The 19,250-nt window shown below is 46.4% G+C and overlaps 3 protein-coding genes across 3 annotated transcripts; 1 reads left to right on the forward strand and 2 right to left on the reverse strand.

The window, feature by feature from the left end:
• Nucleotides 1-2,279: 2,279 nt before the first annotated feature.
• LOC100833346 (WRKY transcription factor WRKY51) lies at nt 2,280-3,660 on the reverse strand. Its single transcript, XM_003580399.4, has 3 exons — nt 2,955-3,660; nt 2,738-2,863; nt 2,280-2,626 (listed from the first exon to the last, which is right to left on the reverse strand). The coding sequence occupies exons 1-3, from the start codon at nt 3,554-3,556 to the stop codon at nt 2,419-2,421; spliced, it is 936 nt and encodes a 311-aa protein (XP_003580447.1). The 5' UTR covers nt 3,557-3,660; the 3' UTR covers nt 2,280-2,418.
• An 8,133-nt stretch (nt 3,661-11,793) lies between these two features.
• On the reverse strand, nt 11,794-13,801 carry LOC100842614 (DNA-directed RNA polymerases II, IV and V subunit 8B). Its single transcript, XM_010228951.3, has 4 exons — nt 13,714-13,801; nt 13,301-13,458; nt 13,027-13,124; nt 11,794-12,201 (listed from the first exon to the last, which is right to left on the reverse strand). The coding sequence occupies exons 1-4, from the start codon at nt 13,784-13,786 to the stop codon at nt 12,090-12,092; spliced, it is 441 nt and encodes a 146-aa protein (XP_010227253.2). The 5' UTR covers nt 13,787-13,801; the 3' UTR covers nt 11,794-12,089.
• Nucleotides 13,802-15,912: 2,111 nt separating this feature from the next.
• Nucleotides 15,913-18,630, forward strand: LOC100842523 (putative xyloglucan endotransglucosylase/hydrolase protein 13). Its single transcript, XM_003581567.4, has 3 exons — nt 15,913-16,329; nt 16,524-16,732; nt 17,927-18,630. Exons 1-3 carry the CDS (start codon nt 16,009-16,011, stop codon nt 18,345-18,347), a joined length of 951 nt encoding a protein of 316 aa, XP_003581615.1. The 5' UTR covers nt 15,913-16,008; the 3' UTR covers nt 18,348-18,630.
• The last annotated feature ends 620 nt before the right edge of the window (nt 18,631-19,250 follow it).

Consider the following 19,250-nt stretch of genomic DNA (forward strand, 5'->3'; position numbering starts at 1 on the left):
TCAGCACATCAACAAACCTAATGCACTGATAAAATTGAGGACCAGATGGAAACCACTCACATGTCAGCTGCAGAGTAGTACTACTCCTACGTTGCAACTCACTGATCTGCAGCACAAAAAGCCTGAGATAGTAGTATTATTACCGAACAAACAGGTAAATTTTTTTTGCAGTACTCATATTTTGGTTGATTGATAGGTCAAAGATGTGGTACCAAACCTAACTCCTAATAGTATATTGCACCCTATGTGAAATCATATTAGGCTTCCCCCTCCCCCCCCCCCCCCCCCCCTTTCTATTTTTTTTTTCTAAAACAGGGAGACATCGTCTTATTAGGCTTGCAATACTTAAAAGATGATCAGCCACACTCTAGCTTTAAGTCACACCAAGTCCATGATGATCAAAGTCCACTTGGACAGCTCACCCAGCAAAGGGGGAAGAAATCCTTGCATTTTTCTAATAGGCAAAATCTCGCATCGGTTGATCCAATCAAGGAAGGGGAACCGGCTTAGCCAAGGGACTACAATTTCTTAGTACTAGCATTAAACAAATGGGATTTGACAGTGGGTTAGGCTAAAAGCGGGGTTAGATGCAAAGAATGTCCCCAGCTCTCTCCTCTTTCTCCCCCGTCTCCACCGGCCACGTTCCGTTCCGCGTGGGATAAAAGCAACAGCAATTGGTTTTACAGCGAGCTAAGCAAAGCTCCCACAAAGTCACAATTACAATAGGAGTAGTGCTAGGCTTCATTGACTTGCAACAGTAGTGTTTGCGTAGACAAGTCTAGGCGCCACTATGCACAAAAGGATAAAGAAAGATCTGCGCGGGTTAATTAGTGGGCACCAATTGACCATGGGTACTGGAGGGAGTATCATATGCTAACAGCAGCAGGCTGTGGCCTGGCCTGGCTTCTATAAACAACTTGCATCGAGTTTGTTCCTTTCTGCTGCGTCGACCGTCGAGGCCAGTGGGTGTAAACTAAACTAAGCATAATAATTCCAGCTAGATCAATTAGGCGCTAGGTAGAATTCTTTGCTTGACCATGTAGATCTACTTCGCTCTTGGTTCATTTTCACACTCGCCGTCGCCGGTGTCATGTCTAAATCCAAGAACTCATATCAAGATAGCACGTCGAGCGATCGAATCTAGCGGTGGTACTCCTATCTATAGCACTGAAGATTAAGCGTGTTATGTGGGGAGGGACAGATTAGACAGACGTAGCTCGTAAGCAAAGACTCTACTAACGCACGGCATCACACGGCACCGCAGGTCAACGAGTGGGAGCTCGGCTCCTCCAGAAAACAACAAGGAAAAAGAGAAGGCTGGCTGACGCGGCGAGCAAACCGAGGAGTTGAAACGAAAGCGGCGAGCTACAGCTGAATAGCTCCATCCATGATTCCATCGTCCATCCATGGCGACCCACACTCCAGTGACTCCATCGTTTGGCTCCACCTTTAGTCAGTCGCTGGGCCCCACCACGCACTCGCTTTAAACAAAAAAAAACAAACAACAGATAAAGAGCGGAAGAGGAAGAGAAAAAACTGAAATGCTCCTGCTCTCCGTTGGACCGTTGGCAGGGCTGTGATGAGCAGCGGAGATGAGACGCGGTGTGCGGTCAACTGCCGGGAGCACAGCCTGGAAAGTGACCCCTCACCCGCTACCTTTGACCGGGAAACCCATCCAATCACGTGGGCCCCACCACCATCAAGACGATAGAGATCCTAGAGTAAAGGCATAGAACCCAAATCGATTCGGGTGCTGACCCGACCCGAAACGGAGGAGCCTTGACCTCTGCACAGGCACAACGCAAGGGGGGCGCCACGCGACAAACGACCACGAATTATTGCGCTTGTTTATACGGCCCCGTATGTATGACTTCTTGTTGTTTTCTCCGCTCCCTTTTTTTTAATTTTATTAGTACTGTATTCAGGAAGAAGAGTAGACGACGTGATGGGCGCATTGTACTACTCCACTGTATTGTAATCAATCGGGTCAAAGTATTTCCCCGGGGCCGTCGTGATTAACAACAGTAAACGGAGCCAACGACGACAATCACCCACCCCCCACTTACCAGATCCGCGTTGAATTTCGACGTCAAGCTCATACTACGGCTGATGTAAAACAATACTACTGGTACCAATCCAGCCGTGACGCAAAGTTTACTCGCGTTCTTAGTAAAATCAGACGGTTTCCTATGGCGTTCGTCACGAAATTCCGATGTTAGGTAGAGTAGCAGTATCTATCATGGACACGGGTAATGGAGAACGGAGCAGGAGGAAGCGCAGTAGTAAAATCTCTCTGGCATCAAAGTTTTTTTTCCGTCTCCCTCTTTCTACAGTCTGAATTTCTTTACAGGCGCAACATCATCAGATTTGAGATCGAAGCCACTCAAAAGGGGAAAAAAAGAACCGAGACTAATTAGGTTAGGCATGCCCGTTGCCGGCAGAAAGACTAGCTACGCCGGAAGCGGCGGCGGACATGGGCGGCATCGGCGACGGCGCACCCAGGGGCACCGGCGAGTGGCGGTGCTCGCCCTCGTACGTCACCACCAGCATCGCCGGGTCGTCGGTGGCGCGCTCCACGTGCTTCCTCGCCGGGCACCCTCTTACTGTGCTGCACTTGTAGTATCCCCTGTTCATTCAGAAGAAGAAACCATCAGATCGGATTCTTTGCACATGACGAGATTATTCGACGAAATCTTGTATGTGGGTGATGATAGATCGGGGAAGGAATTTAATTTACCGTGGGTAAGGGGATCCCTTGATGGGCTTCTGGCCGTACTTCCTCCACGAGAACTCGTCCGCCGGGATGTCGGCGATCTTGGAGCTCACCGCCGGCACTCTGATCGTCGTCTTCACGCGGTTCTTTCTGCAGAAACGATAGCGAACAATCCACAGTTAGAAAATTTTCTTCGGAGCGAGGAACTTTGTTAAAAAGGAAACTGAGAGACGGGTTTTACCTTCTCTTGGAGCAGTGGCATCGGCTGCCGGTGGTGTTGGCCTCGGAGTGCGCGCCGGCGCAGGGCTTCCTCTTGTGCCCGGACAGCGGCGGCTTGCCCAGGCTCCGGCCCTTGGAGACGCTCCCCTCGCCGGCGGTCACGGACGAGAAGAAGGAGGTGGAGGTCACGGAGGTTGCGGCCGACATGGTCAGGTTCGGCTTGGTGAAGTCGAGCGTCAGGCTCTGCGGCTGCGGCTGCGGCGCGACAACCACCGGCGCGACGACGGTAGCCACAGGGGCAGCCTGCGGCGGCGGAGGCGGGGGAGGGGCAGAGACGACCGGAGCGTGAGGCGGCGACTCGACGGGCCCGCGGCGGAAGCGGGCGTGGCCGGTGCGGTCGAGGATGGAGATCACCTTGCGGAACTTGGAGACGGCCTGGTCGGCGATCTCCCCGAACGGCTGCTGCTGCTGCTGTTGAGGATGCGCCGCCTTGGAAGAAGGCGCGGCGGAGAGGGACGAGACGAGGAGCTCCAGGCTGCGGAGGCCGGCGGCGGCCGCCTCCTGGATGGCGAGCTGGTCGTCGGCGCGGCGCGGGGCGAAGCAGCCCATGAGGTCCACGGCCATGGTTGCCCGGAGGAGCTCGCGCCTGTCCTCGTGTGCAGATCTTGGGCTCTTGGTTGCGCTCTTTCCTTCTGGGTTTGGTTGGGAGTTGGAGGTGTGGCCGGAGGCGATAGCTGCCTTTATAGGTGGAAATGGGGTGAGGAGGAGAAGAGGAGAAGATACGAGTCAATGAGCGGTTGTGGCCTTTTGCGATAGCTCCTTGGATTCCCTCGGAATTAGAGATGTGCTCCCCGCCTGTCCTTCTTTAGCAAAGTGGCACCACGCTGTTTCTTTTACATAAACAGTAGTGCTGCCATTCTGTTGTTGAGTGTGAGATCTAACTGTAGTTTCACGCTGTTGTGAAAAGCAGCTTCCAAATGGTCTCGAATACTTGATGTTATATGGGTTGAATGTTTATTACAAACAACTCTCCAAGTCCGTCCTACTCATTCGGCGACGCTAAGTCGTTTGGATTAAATACTTTTGCGTGTGCATTTCCTTTCATAAACTGCTTTAGTTAGGTCTCGTGTGAGTTCTTACTCGCCAAGGGCGACAAGTTCGTGTGAAAAGATCAGTGCAAGAATGAACATTTATTGTTTTGTTACTTCGTGATATGTCCGAAAGGTCGTTCGGAAATTTATGCTCTATGAGGATAAATAGACTATGACATAATTGTTAATGAAATCTTTAGAAAGGGTATTGACGCGATTTAAAAAATGCTCGTGAAGCAGCTTGCTTCATTTCCACCTTATTCATCGTCTATCTGGGCATTTTACCCTACCAATTTTGTCAATGATTAATTTTAGGCGTTAATTTTATTATGAAGTATCTGTCCTTCCATATTGTAAAAGGAAATGTTCCACTTGTCGCCAACTAATCTACCATAAGAGGTCAAATGTTACCGTTGTGCTAGTGTGATTTGCTGATTTTATTTGCATAGAAATTAATTACCTACTACAATTGCGCAAAAAAAAATCTACTGCAGCTTGAGTTGTCCTTTTCTGTCAAACAGAAGATCGCATCTGCCCTTCCATATCTTCGTCGAAATCGAATGTCTCCTAGCATACGAGCCCTAGTAGTTAGAGGACTTCTTTGCAAAAAAGCCCCAATGCGGTGTGATGATGACATCTTCTTGGCCATGACCCACGAGATAGTGGACTTTGGGGATAAGAATAAATCAGTTTTTCTAAGCCTTTATTGCTAGCATCACAGACAGAGGGAAATATCATATGCATATGTGTCTTGTGTCTTCGCTTCAAAGTCAACTATGGCGAGAGGTGGTGTCCTGGGTACAATGATGTGTGCATTTCTATTTTAAACTAAAAAAGTAGGCCACGATAAAAAGGAGCATTATTTCTTTTCCCCAGGCAGGCACCCATACCTTTGGGATATTGTATTTTTATTTTATTTTTTCCGTTGATTAAATTGCTTGAGCCATTTGCACGCCGGCTATGAGAACTTTCGCACCACCTCCTCATTTCTCTTTGTTTAGCCCGTTGACGGACTGTCTGTGAGAGCTGGCATATCTCTGGGTGATCAGGAGTTGAATTATTTGTCATATCCTCGAAAGTAAAAAAGAAGTATTTTGCAGATTATTTATTCTGCTAGTGCTATTGTGCTTATCTTGTAATAATATGACAGGTGGCAGAATTATACTTTTGCGGAGTGAAAGTCCTTGCACTACTTCATGAAAAATAATTGGTTTTTCTTTCAACGTGATGCGTTCTCACCGGACAACAATTAACAACTGATAATTAATAGTTATAACACACACATTCTTTTATAGGAAGAGTCTCTAAGGAAAAGAAATACATCATACAAAAATATTTATGCATTAAGAAATTTGTCGTATAAAAATATCCATGAAAATAAAGTTTCAAGTTGTGCATATATGAGTGTATCGTTTGATTTCTTCACAAATTTTACAATAAATTGAAACAAGGACAACGATGAAGCACGGTTGTATTGCATATGTATTTTTTTTATAATACCCCGCGCGTTGATGCTGTACTACTGTTTTCTGCGAACAGGTTGGGAAAGATGCACAAAATACATGAGTCATAGAGAAAGAAATACCATCAAATTTATCAGTACTCATATGAAATGTCGAGCAAATACATTTTGGTACCAACGTACAACATAAATTTGAAAATGCGAAACAAATAAACTTAAGCACAAACTTACAAAGAATCAGTATTAAGAGGACACTCATATCTTAGCATTGATGTGTATTCTAAACAGTAATCTGCATAAGCAAAAAAATTGAAAGAATACTGATTTCAATATGAAGATACGGTTTGGACTAATAAATGCTTCGTATTCAATTTACGGAATGCAACCTTGACCTCCAAGAAATCTCACGCTGCATTAATTAAAAATACAAAATAAACAAAGCATGTATGAATCAAACTTGTTGTAGTCAATCTTGATATTACAAATGAAAATTCAGATAAGCAGTCTGTTGACTTTTGCGAGACCTCCAAATATTATGGTTCTTAGCCTGTTAGCCCCTCTACAGGTCTGAAGATGATGGCTCCCAGCCAAAAGATTTTTTTTTCACTATGGCATTTAAATATTGCATTGGTCAGAAATTTCATGGTGTGCACATATATGCTCATCCAATTTAAGTACCAATATTCAGAAGATGAGAACTGTAATAAAATTCGAAGCTGGGAGCTTGATGCGAGCAGTAAGAGTATCAAATAGGAAAAACATCTGCCCATACAATGTAAGAAACAGTCGATTCAATGAGATTCGAGGCGACGGAGTAAATAAGAAAAGTAAAAGATGAGTACAAACCCGAGTAGCAAGAGACATATGAAGCATGTGATGGAAGCACCAGCTGTGCACCAATGAAGAAGGACTGGCCCTTACAGGCAAAACGTCGAACACGTTGGAGGCATAGCACAATCTGAAAAATCAAAGACTTTCTTGTGGATAGGTGAAAACATGAACGCAAACCTACTATGGCGGAGCAAGATGGCAATGGAGCCGAATTCAGAAGCGCAAGGGCTTGGTGCTGCTGCCTCCATTAAATTGTTCTGCATGACATGGATTACGGAGGAGTTCAATAGGGAGAGGGACTCTGGCTATGAACTCGGACTCTACTATCGCTATCAAGTGAAATTAGAAGAGGGATTTGAGAGAGCGCAAGAAGGGCTTGAGATGACGCGATCTAAAGTTGGTTTTATAGACCACGGAAGAAGATTCGAGAGTTGGATTCCGACGATTGGCATTCGGGGCACATTAGTTGCAAATGAGGATTGATTTGCGGTGACTGGTGGCCTGAATCAGTTCGTAGAGCCAAGAGATTAATTTCCTGGTCTTTATTTTGCAAGAAACAGTCGATTCAATGAGATTCGAGGCGACGTCGGTTGTTCTTCTCTGCATCTGGATGCGTTTGGAACGCTCGAAGAAGGAAGAAGAGACGTTGAGCAGTCGGGCTGGGCTGGGCGGGCAGCGCTCGGGAGGAGATGGGCCAGGGAAGGGGTTCAGGTTGGAGATGGGCCGTGGCTGGAGAAAAGGCCCTACGGGCCATAGCGCTGGCATTGGGGAACCGTCCACGAAGAGATCAACGCATCAACGTGCGCTGGAAAAAAAAAGGTGACGTGGCTGCACGAGAATCCAGGAAAATCAGGTAGTGGGTTGCCCCTACTTAGATATAGAGGATTATGTAAAGGGTGGTTATTTTCTTATATTGTAAAAATAAGCTTATCCAGTTGCACTGTCCTATAAATCTTAGATCCACTACTGGCATGTCGTCCTTTCTTTCTCGTTGCCGACGAGATCAGTCATCCCTGTCTATTTTTGATGTGCCCCCTTCGTCGCTCATCCTCCTAGATCGAGCAACACCAAGACATTCATTACCTAAGACCATCAATTATTAGATTCATATAATTTGCGTAAAAGGAAGTATCCAGGTTAACTTTTTGACACCAAGAATTACACTAACAACTTGCCAGAGAAAAATAATGATATGTTGACGCAATATTGGCAAGATATATTTTCAGCGGGGATCGTGAAACATGCAGTCCACTCGTCATCTCTCCACCCCCACCCCGCACCGCCCCTCTCACACTCTTCCTTATCTCCTTCCAACACCGTCCCATATGTCCACTCTCTTCCACTTATCTTTTTCTTGTGAGTGCAACACGACATCGACCATGTTGGCCTTTCAGTCTCGAGCAACCGTGCCGCAACTACATATCTCGCTAATGCTATTTAAAAAAATAGAATGGTCTTTCAAATTTTGTGGAAGCAGATCTTAAAATATGAAAGTTATTAATATCCAGAAGTTCTACAAATTGCTAACGTTCCTTTAAAAAAGAGAGGAAGTTATATGAAAATTGGAATATGAGAAAAACTGAAAGTTCTTTAAAAAGGCTAAAAGCTGAAATACTGAAAGTTCTTTCAAAAAAGTGAATGTTGGAACAAAATGGAAGTTGAATAAATTGAATGTTCTGCTTAGAAATCTGCAAATCCGACTACGAATTTAAGAAGGACAAATTTTCGAAAGATGCGGTTATCGGTAGACTAGCCACGCCCCAATCGTCAATGCTCAAGTCGAATGTACCTAGTTCATCCAAAAAATACAAGGACAAATTTGAAATTCGAGGAACCAAGTAAAAATTCCTCCAGAGAAAGGTGTTGAGGTTTACGAGTTTTACTCCATCAAGTTTCCCACTAGGCCAGTGTAGCATTTAGTAGAGATGTAAATTAAAATCAATTTGGCAACAACGAGTACATAGCGTCATGTGATGGGAGCTCAAGAATCAATTTGTCGTTGTACTTTCAAATTCTCGGGTTATAATATATCCTTTTATTTTGAGCGAAAAAAAGAAAAGAAAAGGCATTAATTCCAAACTCCAGCCCGAGCATTTTGCAGACATCGAGTGGTGGGCCCAGTAGGACTGAAGTGTATGTTTCGGCCAGAGTGAAAATGGGTCAACTTGAAGTTGCGTGCATGCCGGAGTATTATGTTTGGTCTGTATAAATTTTCTTTTTTGATTTGGATTGGTCTGCATAACTGTGCATCTTAAAAATGAAAAAAACAGTACGCACTGCACGACATGCTAGAACAGCATCTGCGTGCACGTTGAAAGATATTCCCCCAAAATACGAGACGCACCCACCTACCTTCACTCTAGTATTTCGCGAAGATCTTCCTCATCTCACGTAGTACGTGCCGGTTGGCAAGGCCGCGGCATGACATGATGCATCTGCTCCATTTGGAGCTCATCCTCTTCACCATTTGTTCTCAAAGCGAACGCTGCACTATTGCTGTGCCTCACGGCCCGAAAATTAGATCGCACGTTTCGTCAAAACGAGAGCAGCATTGCTTTCAACGATTCCATCCTGTACCTAGATGCGTGGCGTCCATTCCCAAGGATCTTGACTCTGGTAGCATCTCCCTCGATCATTCGCGTGCCATCATTCCGAAACAACAAATTAATAAACCGAGCAACTCTTGCAAGACGGTCGCTGAGTTTACTTTTGCTTCGCGAAAGCAGTTCTCTCTTTCTAGAAAGACGGGAGCGAGGGCCGGCCGGCCGGACGGGATCGACGAGCGGGAAGGGAGCTCAGTCGTAGCGATAGAATAGGTCCAAGTGAAAGAAAGAAAAAAGTCATCGGGGAGAGGGGCACAGAATCTATCTAGCTTAGAAAACGCCAGACGTGGTTACGAAGACAAGTATAGCCGACTTTTGCATGATGCATATGGGGCCGCCTGATCGATCAAGGAGTGAGCTGAGCAGCCTGACTGAGCTGGTCCGTCCGATGCAATGTTTTTGACCGTTGGGTCATGGACTCAGGGGCCCGCGATGTCACGTAGCGAGCTCGGCTTGAAGGAGCTCAGCAAAGGCGTGAGAACCGAAGGCGCGGCAGCTTTCCTTTATGTCACGTGTTACTTTCTTTGTTGACTGAAAGCTTCAAATCACTGTAAACTTCGTGTCACATTTTTGCTACGTTTGGAATCTCTGCTCCTATACTCAAATGTTAGAGGCATGCATGATCGTTTCTCAAGGATTCTTTCTTAAATTTAGCTCTCTTGGTTAGTGTCCAAGGTCTCGGCCGAGAATAAAGGTTACTCCTACTCGATTACATTCGTATTTGAATCAAATAACTTAATACAAATCAAGACCGATCCTATCCTACACGTTCCATTTCATCCCCGATTTGTGGGGATTTATCGGGAAAAAATCAAAAGAAAACCGTTGGACAAGTGGTACTACTCCGTATTAAAGAAGTCAGACAAAGATCGACCCGCATCAGTTGACTCCACCTTCTTCTTTAAATGACACCAATCATTGCGGGGGCTTGTTTAAAGTGACAGGTCAAACCTAATCGTGCATCCAGCTTTGTTAACCCCTGTGCATGCAGCTAGCTGCTGCCACCACACGATTATTTGTCCTCCCAACCAAAACGATCGGCTCGCCAATAAACTCACCTCTACCCGTCCCTTTCTAGAAGCTAGAAGCAAGCAACCAGAGTACGTTTTCCATTGTCGACATTGAGCAAAACCCTTCTTAAGCATTACTACTACTAACCCGTTTCTCAACTAATCGGTCGGCTCGGTCCAGCTAGTTGGTAGTTAATTAGTTGGATCGGACAGGATCGAGATCGATCTAGTAGGCTCGAATTGAAGAAGTATCTATATCGAGCTTTGACATTTGCACTACTGGCCACGAGAGCCGCGTGGGCGCTTGAAAAAGGCTTTGCTTTGCTTTGCTATGGAGCGCGCGTCCGCCCGGCAGCCACGGAACCCCCAAAGCGGCGGAAGCGGTTGGGAGATCGGGTTCGTGTTGACTTTTCGCAAAGCCTTCTGTGTGGTTGACAATTTTTAATCGTGGGTTAGCGTCGAACGTACGTGTACCGTTCTGCGGTTGACATTTCTGAGGGAAAAGGACATTTCCTACGGTTTGAAAGAGAAGATATTTCTACGTCAATGTGCTGTAAGAAAGGAAGATGTAAAGGGGTTCCTAACTCGCTTAGCGGTGGCACGTGCATGTTGAGGTTGGAAATCGTTGGATCGTTGCTATTCTTGTTGATTCGGCAAGCCGAACTTGACCTGGCATCTTAGGCAGATTGGCCGACAGTGACCCATAAGGAAGCCGGCCTGCCTTTTGTATCTCTTAAGTTTGCCAGATTGCATGTACTCACCGTGGACATTCTCGCAATGATCACAAGTTTTACTTATTTTCCTCGCGAGACAAAATGATGACATTCATTTTTATATACAGCTCGCTTGTAATATGTCAAAGCATTGCCCGTTCAACGCACACGGAGTTGAAAGATCAACCGATTTTAACTTCCAAGAAGTCGTAGCACTAACGCACCGCCCACGACATGCATGTGGATAACTCGTGTGGCCAGACACACATGACATCTCACTCGCAAAAATCAAAATATCACCTCTCATTTAGATCAGCAGGTCGACGAAATTATTCGTGGCTCCACCTCCAATCTTCCATGCACCCAGCCAGAATTCGACACATCAGCACCAAATTAAGTCCACCGATCCATCCTGTACACAATTTCCTCCGGGGCTGGCTGGCACCAGAGCCGTCGATCTCACGAGGTTTCCCGGCTTTTCCCTTCGATTTCTGTTCGGCGAGAGCGACAGAGAACGCAGCACAGTAGCAGCACGGGAGCAAGAGAGGCGTCGGGCATGTGCGTCGGAACGGGACATGACCGTTCAGGCAACGCAAAACCCGTTTGGAATCGACAGACCGAGACTGCATTATTCTCTGACCCAACAGTGGCCGATTGATGCCGAGCTCGTCATATCAGCTGATTGATCCACTGTTCCACTGTTCCGGCCAGCTTGGCTTTTCTCCCGAGTGGATCTCGTGTCAAGTTGCTGACCACGAGTCTGAGAATAGATTATAAGGTTGATCGAAATCATCGAACACATTGATTGGCTCCACAGTGCTGACTGTTGAATCCCGGTCTGCTGCTGCCCCTGACGGAGTCACAGAAAGAAGGTTCTTGGATACCGTTATCACGGGTACTGGCCTTAAACATGGGCCCAGAACGGCAAATTGCGACGGAACTCGTGCGATATAGGCCCCGCTTCTCGGGTGTATGACCCTAAAGTTAGTTTCCGAAAAATTTAGCCTACAGTTACAGGTCAAGTGTCGTTTCGGAAACATGGGCCTAGGCCTATCATTCATTCCATTGGACCAATAATTCGTTATAGAGATATACAAGCAGAGGAGTCGTGGGCTTTGGCCCATAATCAGACCTGACATGTGAAACTCGCATAATACTTGTCCCAGATTTAGTACCAAAATCAGACCTGATAACTTTCAAAAGCAACAGACGACGCAAAACTACAATAACATTTGCTAATAACGTGCTTCATTTGCTCCAGTGGAACAAGAATTAGGGACCAGTAAATGATTTGTGAAGCAGGTAATCCTAGTAGGGCCGATACTACACAGGAGTCATTGTGCCCTCGAGTTATATTACCACCCAGAGAGTTAAGGGCGGATAACGAGTAGTAATGAAAAGAGCACATGCTCAGCATAGCCTCGAGTGTCCAGTACATGATATACATTTACACCTTTCGCATGAGGAGAAATAGCCGTTGGTCCAGCTCAAGGTTAGCAGCACTTGAAGGATCACCTTTGAGCAACATGAGGAGGCCACCAAAAGATGCATAAGTCTCCCTGAAATGCTAAATTCATTAGAATGCTGCACAAGGTGCATTGCTCAAAGAACTTGGTTGACAACTATTGTAGGATAACATGTACTGTAGCAGACAGTAGGTGTACGTTGCCGATGTACAAATAGGCACTCTGAAATTCATTCTATACATATAAACTGTGCTTACACTGTACCGTGTGATTCACATAACACAACTAGCCCAGCATACATGTGGTTCAAAAAGGAATGTTTTAAGACCTAATCTCCTTCTAAGAAAAGGCCATCTACATAATATCAAGTAATGTTACTCCATCTATAAGAAAATGGACTGCACTTGCAAGGATTTAAGACCTAATCTCCTTCCTGTAAAAAAAAAACTATTCTCCTTTGTACAAACTATACATAAGGAATACCAAATGTGTAAAACCAAACTCACCAACCAGCCTTCCAAACAGACCATGGCAATGTTTCATCTTGAATAGCATTTGCTTCGAGAGAAAATCAGGGCGACATATGGGGTGCACTAGGGCCTTAGATAATTAGGTGTACTAGTGCACTAAATCGTCAAAAAAAGATAATGAAGTTGGTATTAGGGATTGTCATATTAAATGACGCAGAAGATAATTATTCTGTATTTTCGAAATAATGTACTTCAAAGCTCAAAAAAAAGAAAATAAATAATGTACTTCAGCAGCATGTTTATAGGACAAATTCTTCATCAGTAATAAAAGGTAAGAAACCAGTCTCAAGCTAAAGCGCATATCATATACAAAACATATCAAATAATTAATCCTACTAGATAAAAAATGTGTACAAATTCAGTAATCTAAAGTTTAGAGAAGTCATACACTTTAGCAGCTTGACCGCCAGAACTATCCTCTGAGATCTTGTAAAGCTTCCCATGCATGACATAGTCATACTTGTCAGCAAGTGTTTTCCTACCAGCCTGCAAGAAATAGTATAATGTAAGGTTTCTGCACAAATATTCATCACGTAAATAAAAGCCCAAGTGAAACAAGGACAACGTTTGGGCAACTTTGACACATTCTGAGACTCATATTCAGGTAATGCATTTGACATATTATTCCAAGATCAGCTTGTACGAAGAGCAAGTCACATCACCTGTGTATAGTAGCCAGTGTCTGGAGTTCCATCCAGATTCAGCGTAGGAGCTAAAACCATGGTGAATTTGTCACCAGCATGCATTGGATAGACGTAGGTAGCGACATCTAACTGCATGTACATATGAAATTGCTCACTGCGAGCCTCAATGCGATTAACTGCACACGAGTATGATAAGGAAAACATTTGGTTCAATAAACATCTGTATCAACTAAGTTGTACAAGTATAGCAGCGATTTAAGCATTAGCAGTTCTAAACATCTGCTTAGTGCACTACAAAATGGAGAGGTTTAATTGTTAACAGGTTTAGTAGTTACAACAACAAGAGATATACATGAGCAGCGTGAGTTTGCACAGCAAAGCCTGATGCAGGGCTCAAAATTCATCATGCGAAACTGCCAGAGAGAATTTACCTCTGTCGAACTTCTTTCCATCAGGATCGATCCTGTTGACGACGAAGATATCCTCGAAGAGGTGCTCAGCCATTTTTCCTGCCCAAGATGGAGAGCAAGAACTTTACTGACCAGGGGAATTGGTTCGTGGGGTGATGCGAGGAGAAACGGTCGGGAGCGAGAGAGTCGAAGGGGATACCAACCGGCGGTGGCGGCGCTCGCGCGAGGAGGAAGACGATCGAGGGGGCTGGGCCGCTGGGGTGGCGCTCGGCAGCGGGATGGCGCTCGCGCGAGGAGGAAGACGAGCGAGGGGAGGGGGTCTAGGGCGCTCGGCAGCGAGATGGGCCAGAACAGAATGAGGAAGGGGGTGCGGCCCAAGAAGAAGAAAAGGGGGAACACAGATGGGCTCCGGTCCCCCTAAAAACAACAAAGATGGGCTCCGGTCCGGGAGGGAAAAACAAGTGGGGTGGACAGACCGGCCCGTACTACAAGTTTTTTTTTGTACGAACTCAACGCAGTTTCAGTTAACTTGATGCAACTAGGGATGGCAAAGGTTCTGCTCCCCACCACGAAGTGACTTCTCGTTCCCATCCCGTATCCATTCCCCATCGGGTTTGATGTGGGGATCGATCGGTCCTCGCTAAGAAGATGAAGGTTATTTCTTCAGCTAGCCTAAACGTTCACGACAAATCAAGCGTCAAATAAGAACACAGAGAAAGAAGAAGAACCGATAAATACTCCACGTACGCATACAATGGTTGGAAGCTTGGCCGCGGCAGTTTTCTGGACTCAATTTGACAACTTCAACTTCAACTTCCGTAATGGATCATGCATGTCTCAGGCCCCTCCGGTTCGTGATATTGCAACTCTGCTAATCTTGCAATATAGTCGGCCAACCATTCTAAAAAAATAATATGGTCGGCCAACCAAAACCATATGGCGTGTCAGTGTTTGACCAAACACCAAACGTATACGTGCTCTCCATCCTGTGGACAACAACGTAGCCTGTGAGTACTGTTCAAAGCACGGACTCTAGCGGGCTCTAGCCTCTAGCTAGGTGGCGACCGACCGGCCGTCTCGAGAATCCAATTTGACAACTAGGAAGAATCTCGCGACCTAGAGCATACTTCCGTGTGGATATTTCACAACCGACGATGATGACTCCTTTCCGATTCCGACGTACGCCGTCCATTTAGCATTGATCAATCGAAAAGTGGCCAAGTGAGAGCGAACACTCTCTCAGATACTTGAAAGTCGAACACACGTACGGAGCAGTCGACGTGCAATATGCAGTTCAAATTAGTTACAGTACTATAATTGGCCATGACTTCTCGTCGACGTTTTTTTTCCCCGAAAGTTTACTGCTTTGGCTATGTGTACAAGTTCAGATTGAAAGTCTGTTATTCAACCCCCACCCGAGTTCCCCGCGCACACGCAAAAGAAAAAGACTACCCCCATTACCCAGAACCATCAAATCCGTTCAACTTCCAATGTAGTGTCGACCATTACTGAAAAATAACCGTACGCATTTTGCTAACTTTGACCTATATTCAGTTGGCAAAACTACTGTTGACCATTACTGAGAAAGAAAACTACTCCCTAGCTATGAAACTCTTGCTACTACGTAGTACTACCAGTAAGTGGGTGCACAGATATTTCCTTGAATTTAACCGTCCACCAAACCGAGTTCACAGCTAATCTTGGTCGATTGTGAAACTCTGGATTACTAGTACTTCTTTTCATAAAGATCTTGTTCTGCCGCAATTGAAGAAGACATCACATCTTATAATTATAAACAAATACAATATCATAACTAGCGAGCTACGTACACCCATGACCCATCCAGCCATGTAGGCATGATTCAGAAAGTTCTGAAAGTCCTCCTAACCTTATCCTTACATGTGTTAGATTTAACAGCGACCGGTCTAATTAAAAAGAAAGAATTTGTTAATTAATTCCGCCGACACATAAACTAGGAATAGTTGTACGTACGTGTGGATAGCTAGCCACACGTATTACGTCTTATTACTTGTCTCCGATCAAGAAACTCGATCGATCGACATGAGCAGGCGCGGTGCCACGGCAACTAGAAGTGCGCACGTACATTACGTTACCCTGCGTGACTCGTCAGACGTCCACAAGGGGCCCGCCGGCCGGCCGGGCACGTATGCAGGCCTCTCAGAGCTACGGTTCGACAGTATAAAAGCAAAGCACAACGCCCGTGCATTTTCCTTCAACGATTCCTCGTGCCAGCATCAAAACCAAGCACACTCTCTAGCTAGATCGATTAGAACGTATATATACTGCGTGTACAACATGGCCAGGTCGTCTCTCCTATCGGCGCCGGCCGTGGCCGTGGCCACAGCGGCGATTGCCATTGCATGCTTGGCGACGTGCTCGAGCGCGGCCGCCGGCGGCGGCAATTTCTACGAGAACTTCGTGGTGGCGTGGGGCGACGACCCTGACCCCGGGCGGCGCGTGGAGGTCCTCGACGGCGGGCGAGTCGTGACGCTCACCCTCAACAACGTCTCCGGCGGCTCCGGGTTCCAGTCCAAGGACGCCTTCCTCTTCGGCGAGTTCACCATGCCCATGAAGCTCGTGCCCGGCGACTCCGCCGGCACCGTCACCACCTTCTACGTAAGACCACACCTCGAACTTAATTACACATTTCCTTCAAAGATCATGCATGCCGGCACGCAAAATACGAGAAACTTGCACACGTAGAACTGAAAGTACTCCACTACATACTGGTTTGTCGCGCTGGATATGAGTGTTTTGACTGACTGATCTGCGTTGCTTAATTTGCTGTTGCGTGATCTTTTTGCATGCAGTTAACATCGAAGGATCCGACGGCGGAGGGGGACGGGCACGACGAGATCGACTTCGAGTTCCTGGGGAACGTCAGCGGGGAGCCGTACGTGATGCAGACCAACGTGTTCGCGCGGGGTGTGGGGAACCGGGAGCAGCGGTTCTACCTGTGGTTCGACCCCACGGCGGATTTCCACAACTACACCATCCTCTGGAACCCTCTCAACATCATGTAAGTACGTACAGTACGTGTTAGTTAAGCAACTAACGTGTCCGCCGTGCATGCACACGCATCTGTATCGTATTGTTGCTCGGTTCCGTATCATATCTAACCTTGTGTTGATGGGCAACGCTAATAGCTGGAAAGAAGAAGACGTGAATTGCAGACAAGCACACGGAGACCATACACGAAAGAACAAAATTACAGTCGCCCCACTAGTTTAGTGTTTACCTCACGAGCAGAACCCATGACGGGCCAGATTACTGGGCTTTTGTTAGGCCTTCGCGCATAAGGCTTTTCTGGCCAAATTATTGGGCTTTTGTTAGGCCTGTTCTTGATTTTTATTTTTGCCGATTGCGCTAAAGAAACATGTTGCACTCCTAAAAAAAGTAGGGAATATAAAACAGTTTTGCTATTTTAAAACAAGATTTCAAGAAAAAAAATACTCAAAATAAGAATTAGTAGGAAAAACAAACTTTTTGCTAAAAAATCAATTAAAGGAGCTCAGCTCCAGATTTCATCAAAATAAATAATACCTCCTCCGTTTCATAATTCTTGTCGAAATATTACATGTACCTAGATACATCCATTTTGGACAAATTTGAGATAAGAATTATGAAACGGAGGTAGTAGATAATAGAAATGTGACATTTACTAAGGAAACAATCATGCTATAAGAACCTTCACTGTCGGTTTGGAGCATAAAAATCTGGAGAATCGAACAGCAACTTACCCGTACTTCTTTTACTGGTTCTAGGATTCTAGGAGATGACATAGTTTTGTGGAGACTATATATACAGTCAAATCATTCTAACGCTTCTCCGGAGAAGAGTGCTTAATTAGCCGCATCCGCATATTTCGAGACATGAGCACATGCACCAACTAAGTTAACGTGAGGAGCCACATGAGAAGCCTGCAGAGTTTAACGTGTGTCAACGTAGCCTCTAAACAAGAACGTCTAGGATAGGAGCCAATACTAGCACGCCAAGTCAAATGCATGCTAGATTCTGCCAAAACGGTCCCAAACATCTGAATCGAATCGCGGGGAAATTTAATAACCAAAGCCAGTTGGCTCGTTCATGCACTCCTACTGACTTCTTAAAATTTCTCTCCAAATCACAGCGAGTCTCCTGGATCCCACCAAACAGAGCCTAACATTGTGTGTTATCTTCGTTTTGCTTGAAAAATGAAAATCCTGTGTTTCAGTTTCTCGGTGGACGGCGTGGCGGTGCGGGTGTTCAGGAACCACGAGCGCCACGGCGTGCCGTACCTGAGCGGGCAGGCGATGAAGGTGCACGCGACCATCTGGAACGACGACACCTGGGTGACCATGGGCGGGCGGGTCAAGACGGACTGGTCCCACGCGCCCTTCGTCGCAGCCTACGGGGCATACTCCGCCACCGCCTGCGTCTCCTCGCCGGCGGCGGAGACCAGCGACGAAGGCGGCGGATCTGACTGCGACGGCGCCGCGGAGGAGGAGACTTCGTCGTGGATGGCGCGGCGGCTTGGGCCCGACGGGGAGCGCGCGGTGGCGTGGGCCAGGGAGAAGTACATGGTGATGGACTACTGCGACGACCCCTGGCACCTGGGCCGGCCCGCCGAGTGCGACATCGACCGCCGAGTCTGATTGATTGGCTGATCGTTGTTAATTGTTCCCCGTCGACCGGCCATGGCCATGTACACGTGTCATCCAGGGCGGATCTCGTCGGTCCATGGCGGTGTTTTGGTTTGGTTAATACCGATTCCTGCTCTGCTCGGTCGCGACGCTGAAACGTGACGTGCACCGTGTACATATATTCTCACGTATATAGTTGTAAACTTTGTAATCCGTACCCGGCCGGCTCGTGTCATTGGAGCATACGTACAGACGATGCTGAGACAATGCTAATCATAAATGTTTTGTTACTACTCCTTCCGTTTCATAAAGATAGGACGAACAATTTCGGAACACCTGTTTTCACCTCACAGATGCACCGCGCGCGTGGTTCGCATGCAAAGCAAACTCGCGCGGAAGCAGAACCCAAAGCAGATCGACAACAGATTGGCTGCGTGCGCTCCGGCGCGGGTAAACGTGCATGCGTGTATGTGCACTACTCTCGCATGCAAAGCAAACTAGAGTACCACGTTTTCACAGAACAAGCGGGACGGCCGCCGGCCGGAGAGATCACCAATAGTCATAAACTAATCAGACCCAACCGCAAACAACAGGGGTCGTGGCGCCTGCTCGGCGCGCACGCCGGCATTTTGGAGGTGCCCGCGCGCCGGCCGCGGCTACTGCGATGTCAAATATATGGGAAAATAAATGCTAAAAATCTAGGAGTATTTCAAAGTTATGCTTCCTGCCATCGATCCGTATCATAGTCATCGTGCAATACAAAAGAAATATTACTGTCGGCCATCATCTTATATGGTAACGACATAATTATGATATAATAAAAAAAAATTAACGATCGTGCCATCCTTTTTCGATCATTGCAGAGAGATCACAAAGCGTTTTGCAACACTTCTGAAATTGCAATGAGCCAAATAT

Source organism: Brachypodium distachyon, chromosome 5, assembly GCF_000005505.3.
Source record: "Brachypodium distachyon strain Bd21 chromosome 5, Brachypodium_distachyon_v3.0, whole genome shotgun sequence".
Classification (NCBI taxonomy): domain Eukaryota; kingdom Viridiplantae; phylum Streptophyta; class Magnoliopsida; order Poales; family Poaceae; genus Brachypodium; species Brachypodium distachyon.

What these genes read in the sequence shown, in the direction of transcription:
- LOC100833346 (XM_003580399.4), bottom strand. Translation starts at nt 3,556, where the DNA reads ATGGCCGTGGACCTCATGGGCTGCTTCGCCCCGCGCCGCGCCGACGAC. An exon ending in TGCCACTGCTCCAAGAGAAG is followed by an intron (nt 2,864 to 2,954) that starts GTAAAACCCGTC and finishes TCGTTTCTGCAG; the next exon opens with AAAGAACCGCGTGAAGACGA. An exon ending in AAGGGATCCCCTTACCCACG is followed by an intron (nt 2,627 to 2,737) that starts GTAAATTAAATT and finishes CTGAATGAACAG; the next exon opens with GGGATACTACAAGTGCAGCA.
- LOC100842614 (XM_010228951.3), bottom strand. Translation starts at nt 13,786, where the DNA reads ATGGCTGAGCACCTCTTCGAGGATATCTTCGTCGTCAACAGGATCGAT. An exon ending in TGGAAAGAAGTTCGACAGAG is followed by an intron (nt 13,459 to 13,713) that starts GTAAATTCTCTC and finishes ACTCGTGTGCAG; the next exon opens with TTAATCGCATTGAGGCTCGC. An exon ending in GGCGGTCAAGCTGCTAAAGT is followed by an intron (nt 12,202 to 13,026) that starts GTATGACTTCTC and finishes TTAGCATTTCAG; the next exon opens with GGAGACTTATGCATCTTTTG.
- LOC100842523 (XM_003581567.4), top strand. Translation starts at nt 16,009, where the DNA reads ATGGCCAGGTCGTCTCTCCTATCGGCGCCGGCCGTGGCCGTGGCCACA. An exon ending in GCACCGTCACCACCTTCTAC is followed by an intron (nt 16,330 to 16,523) that starts GTAAGACCACAC and finishes TTTTGCATGCAG; the next exon opens with TTAACATCGAAGGATCCGAC. An exon ending in TGGAACCCTCTCAACATCAT is followed by an intron (nt 16,733 to 17,926) that starts GTAAGTACGTAC and finishes CCTGTGTTTCAG; the next exon opens with TTTCTCGGTGGACGGCGTGG.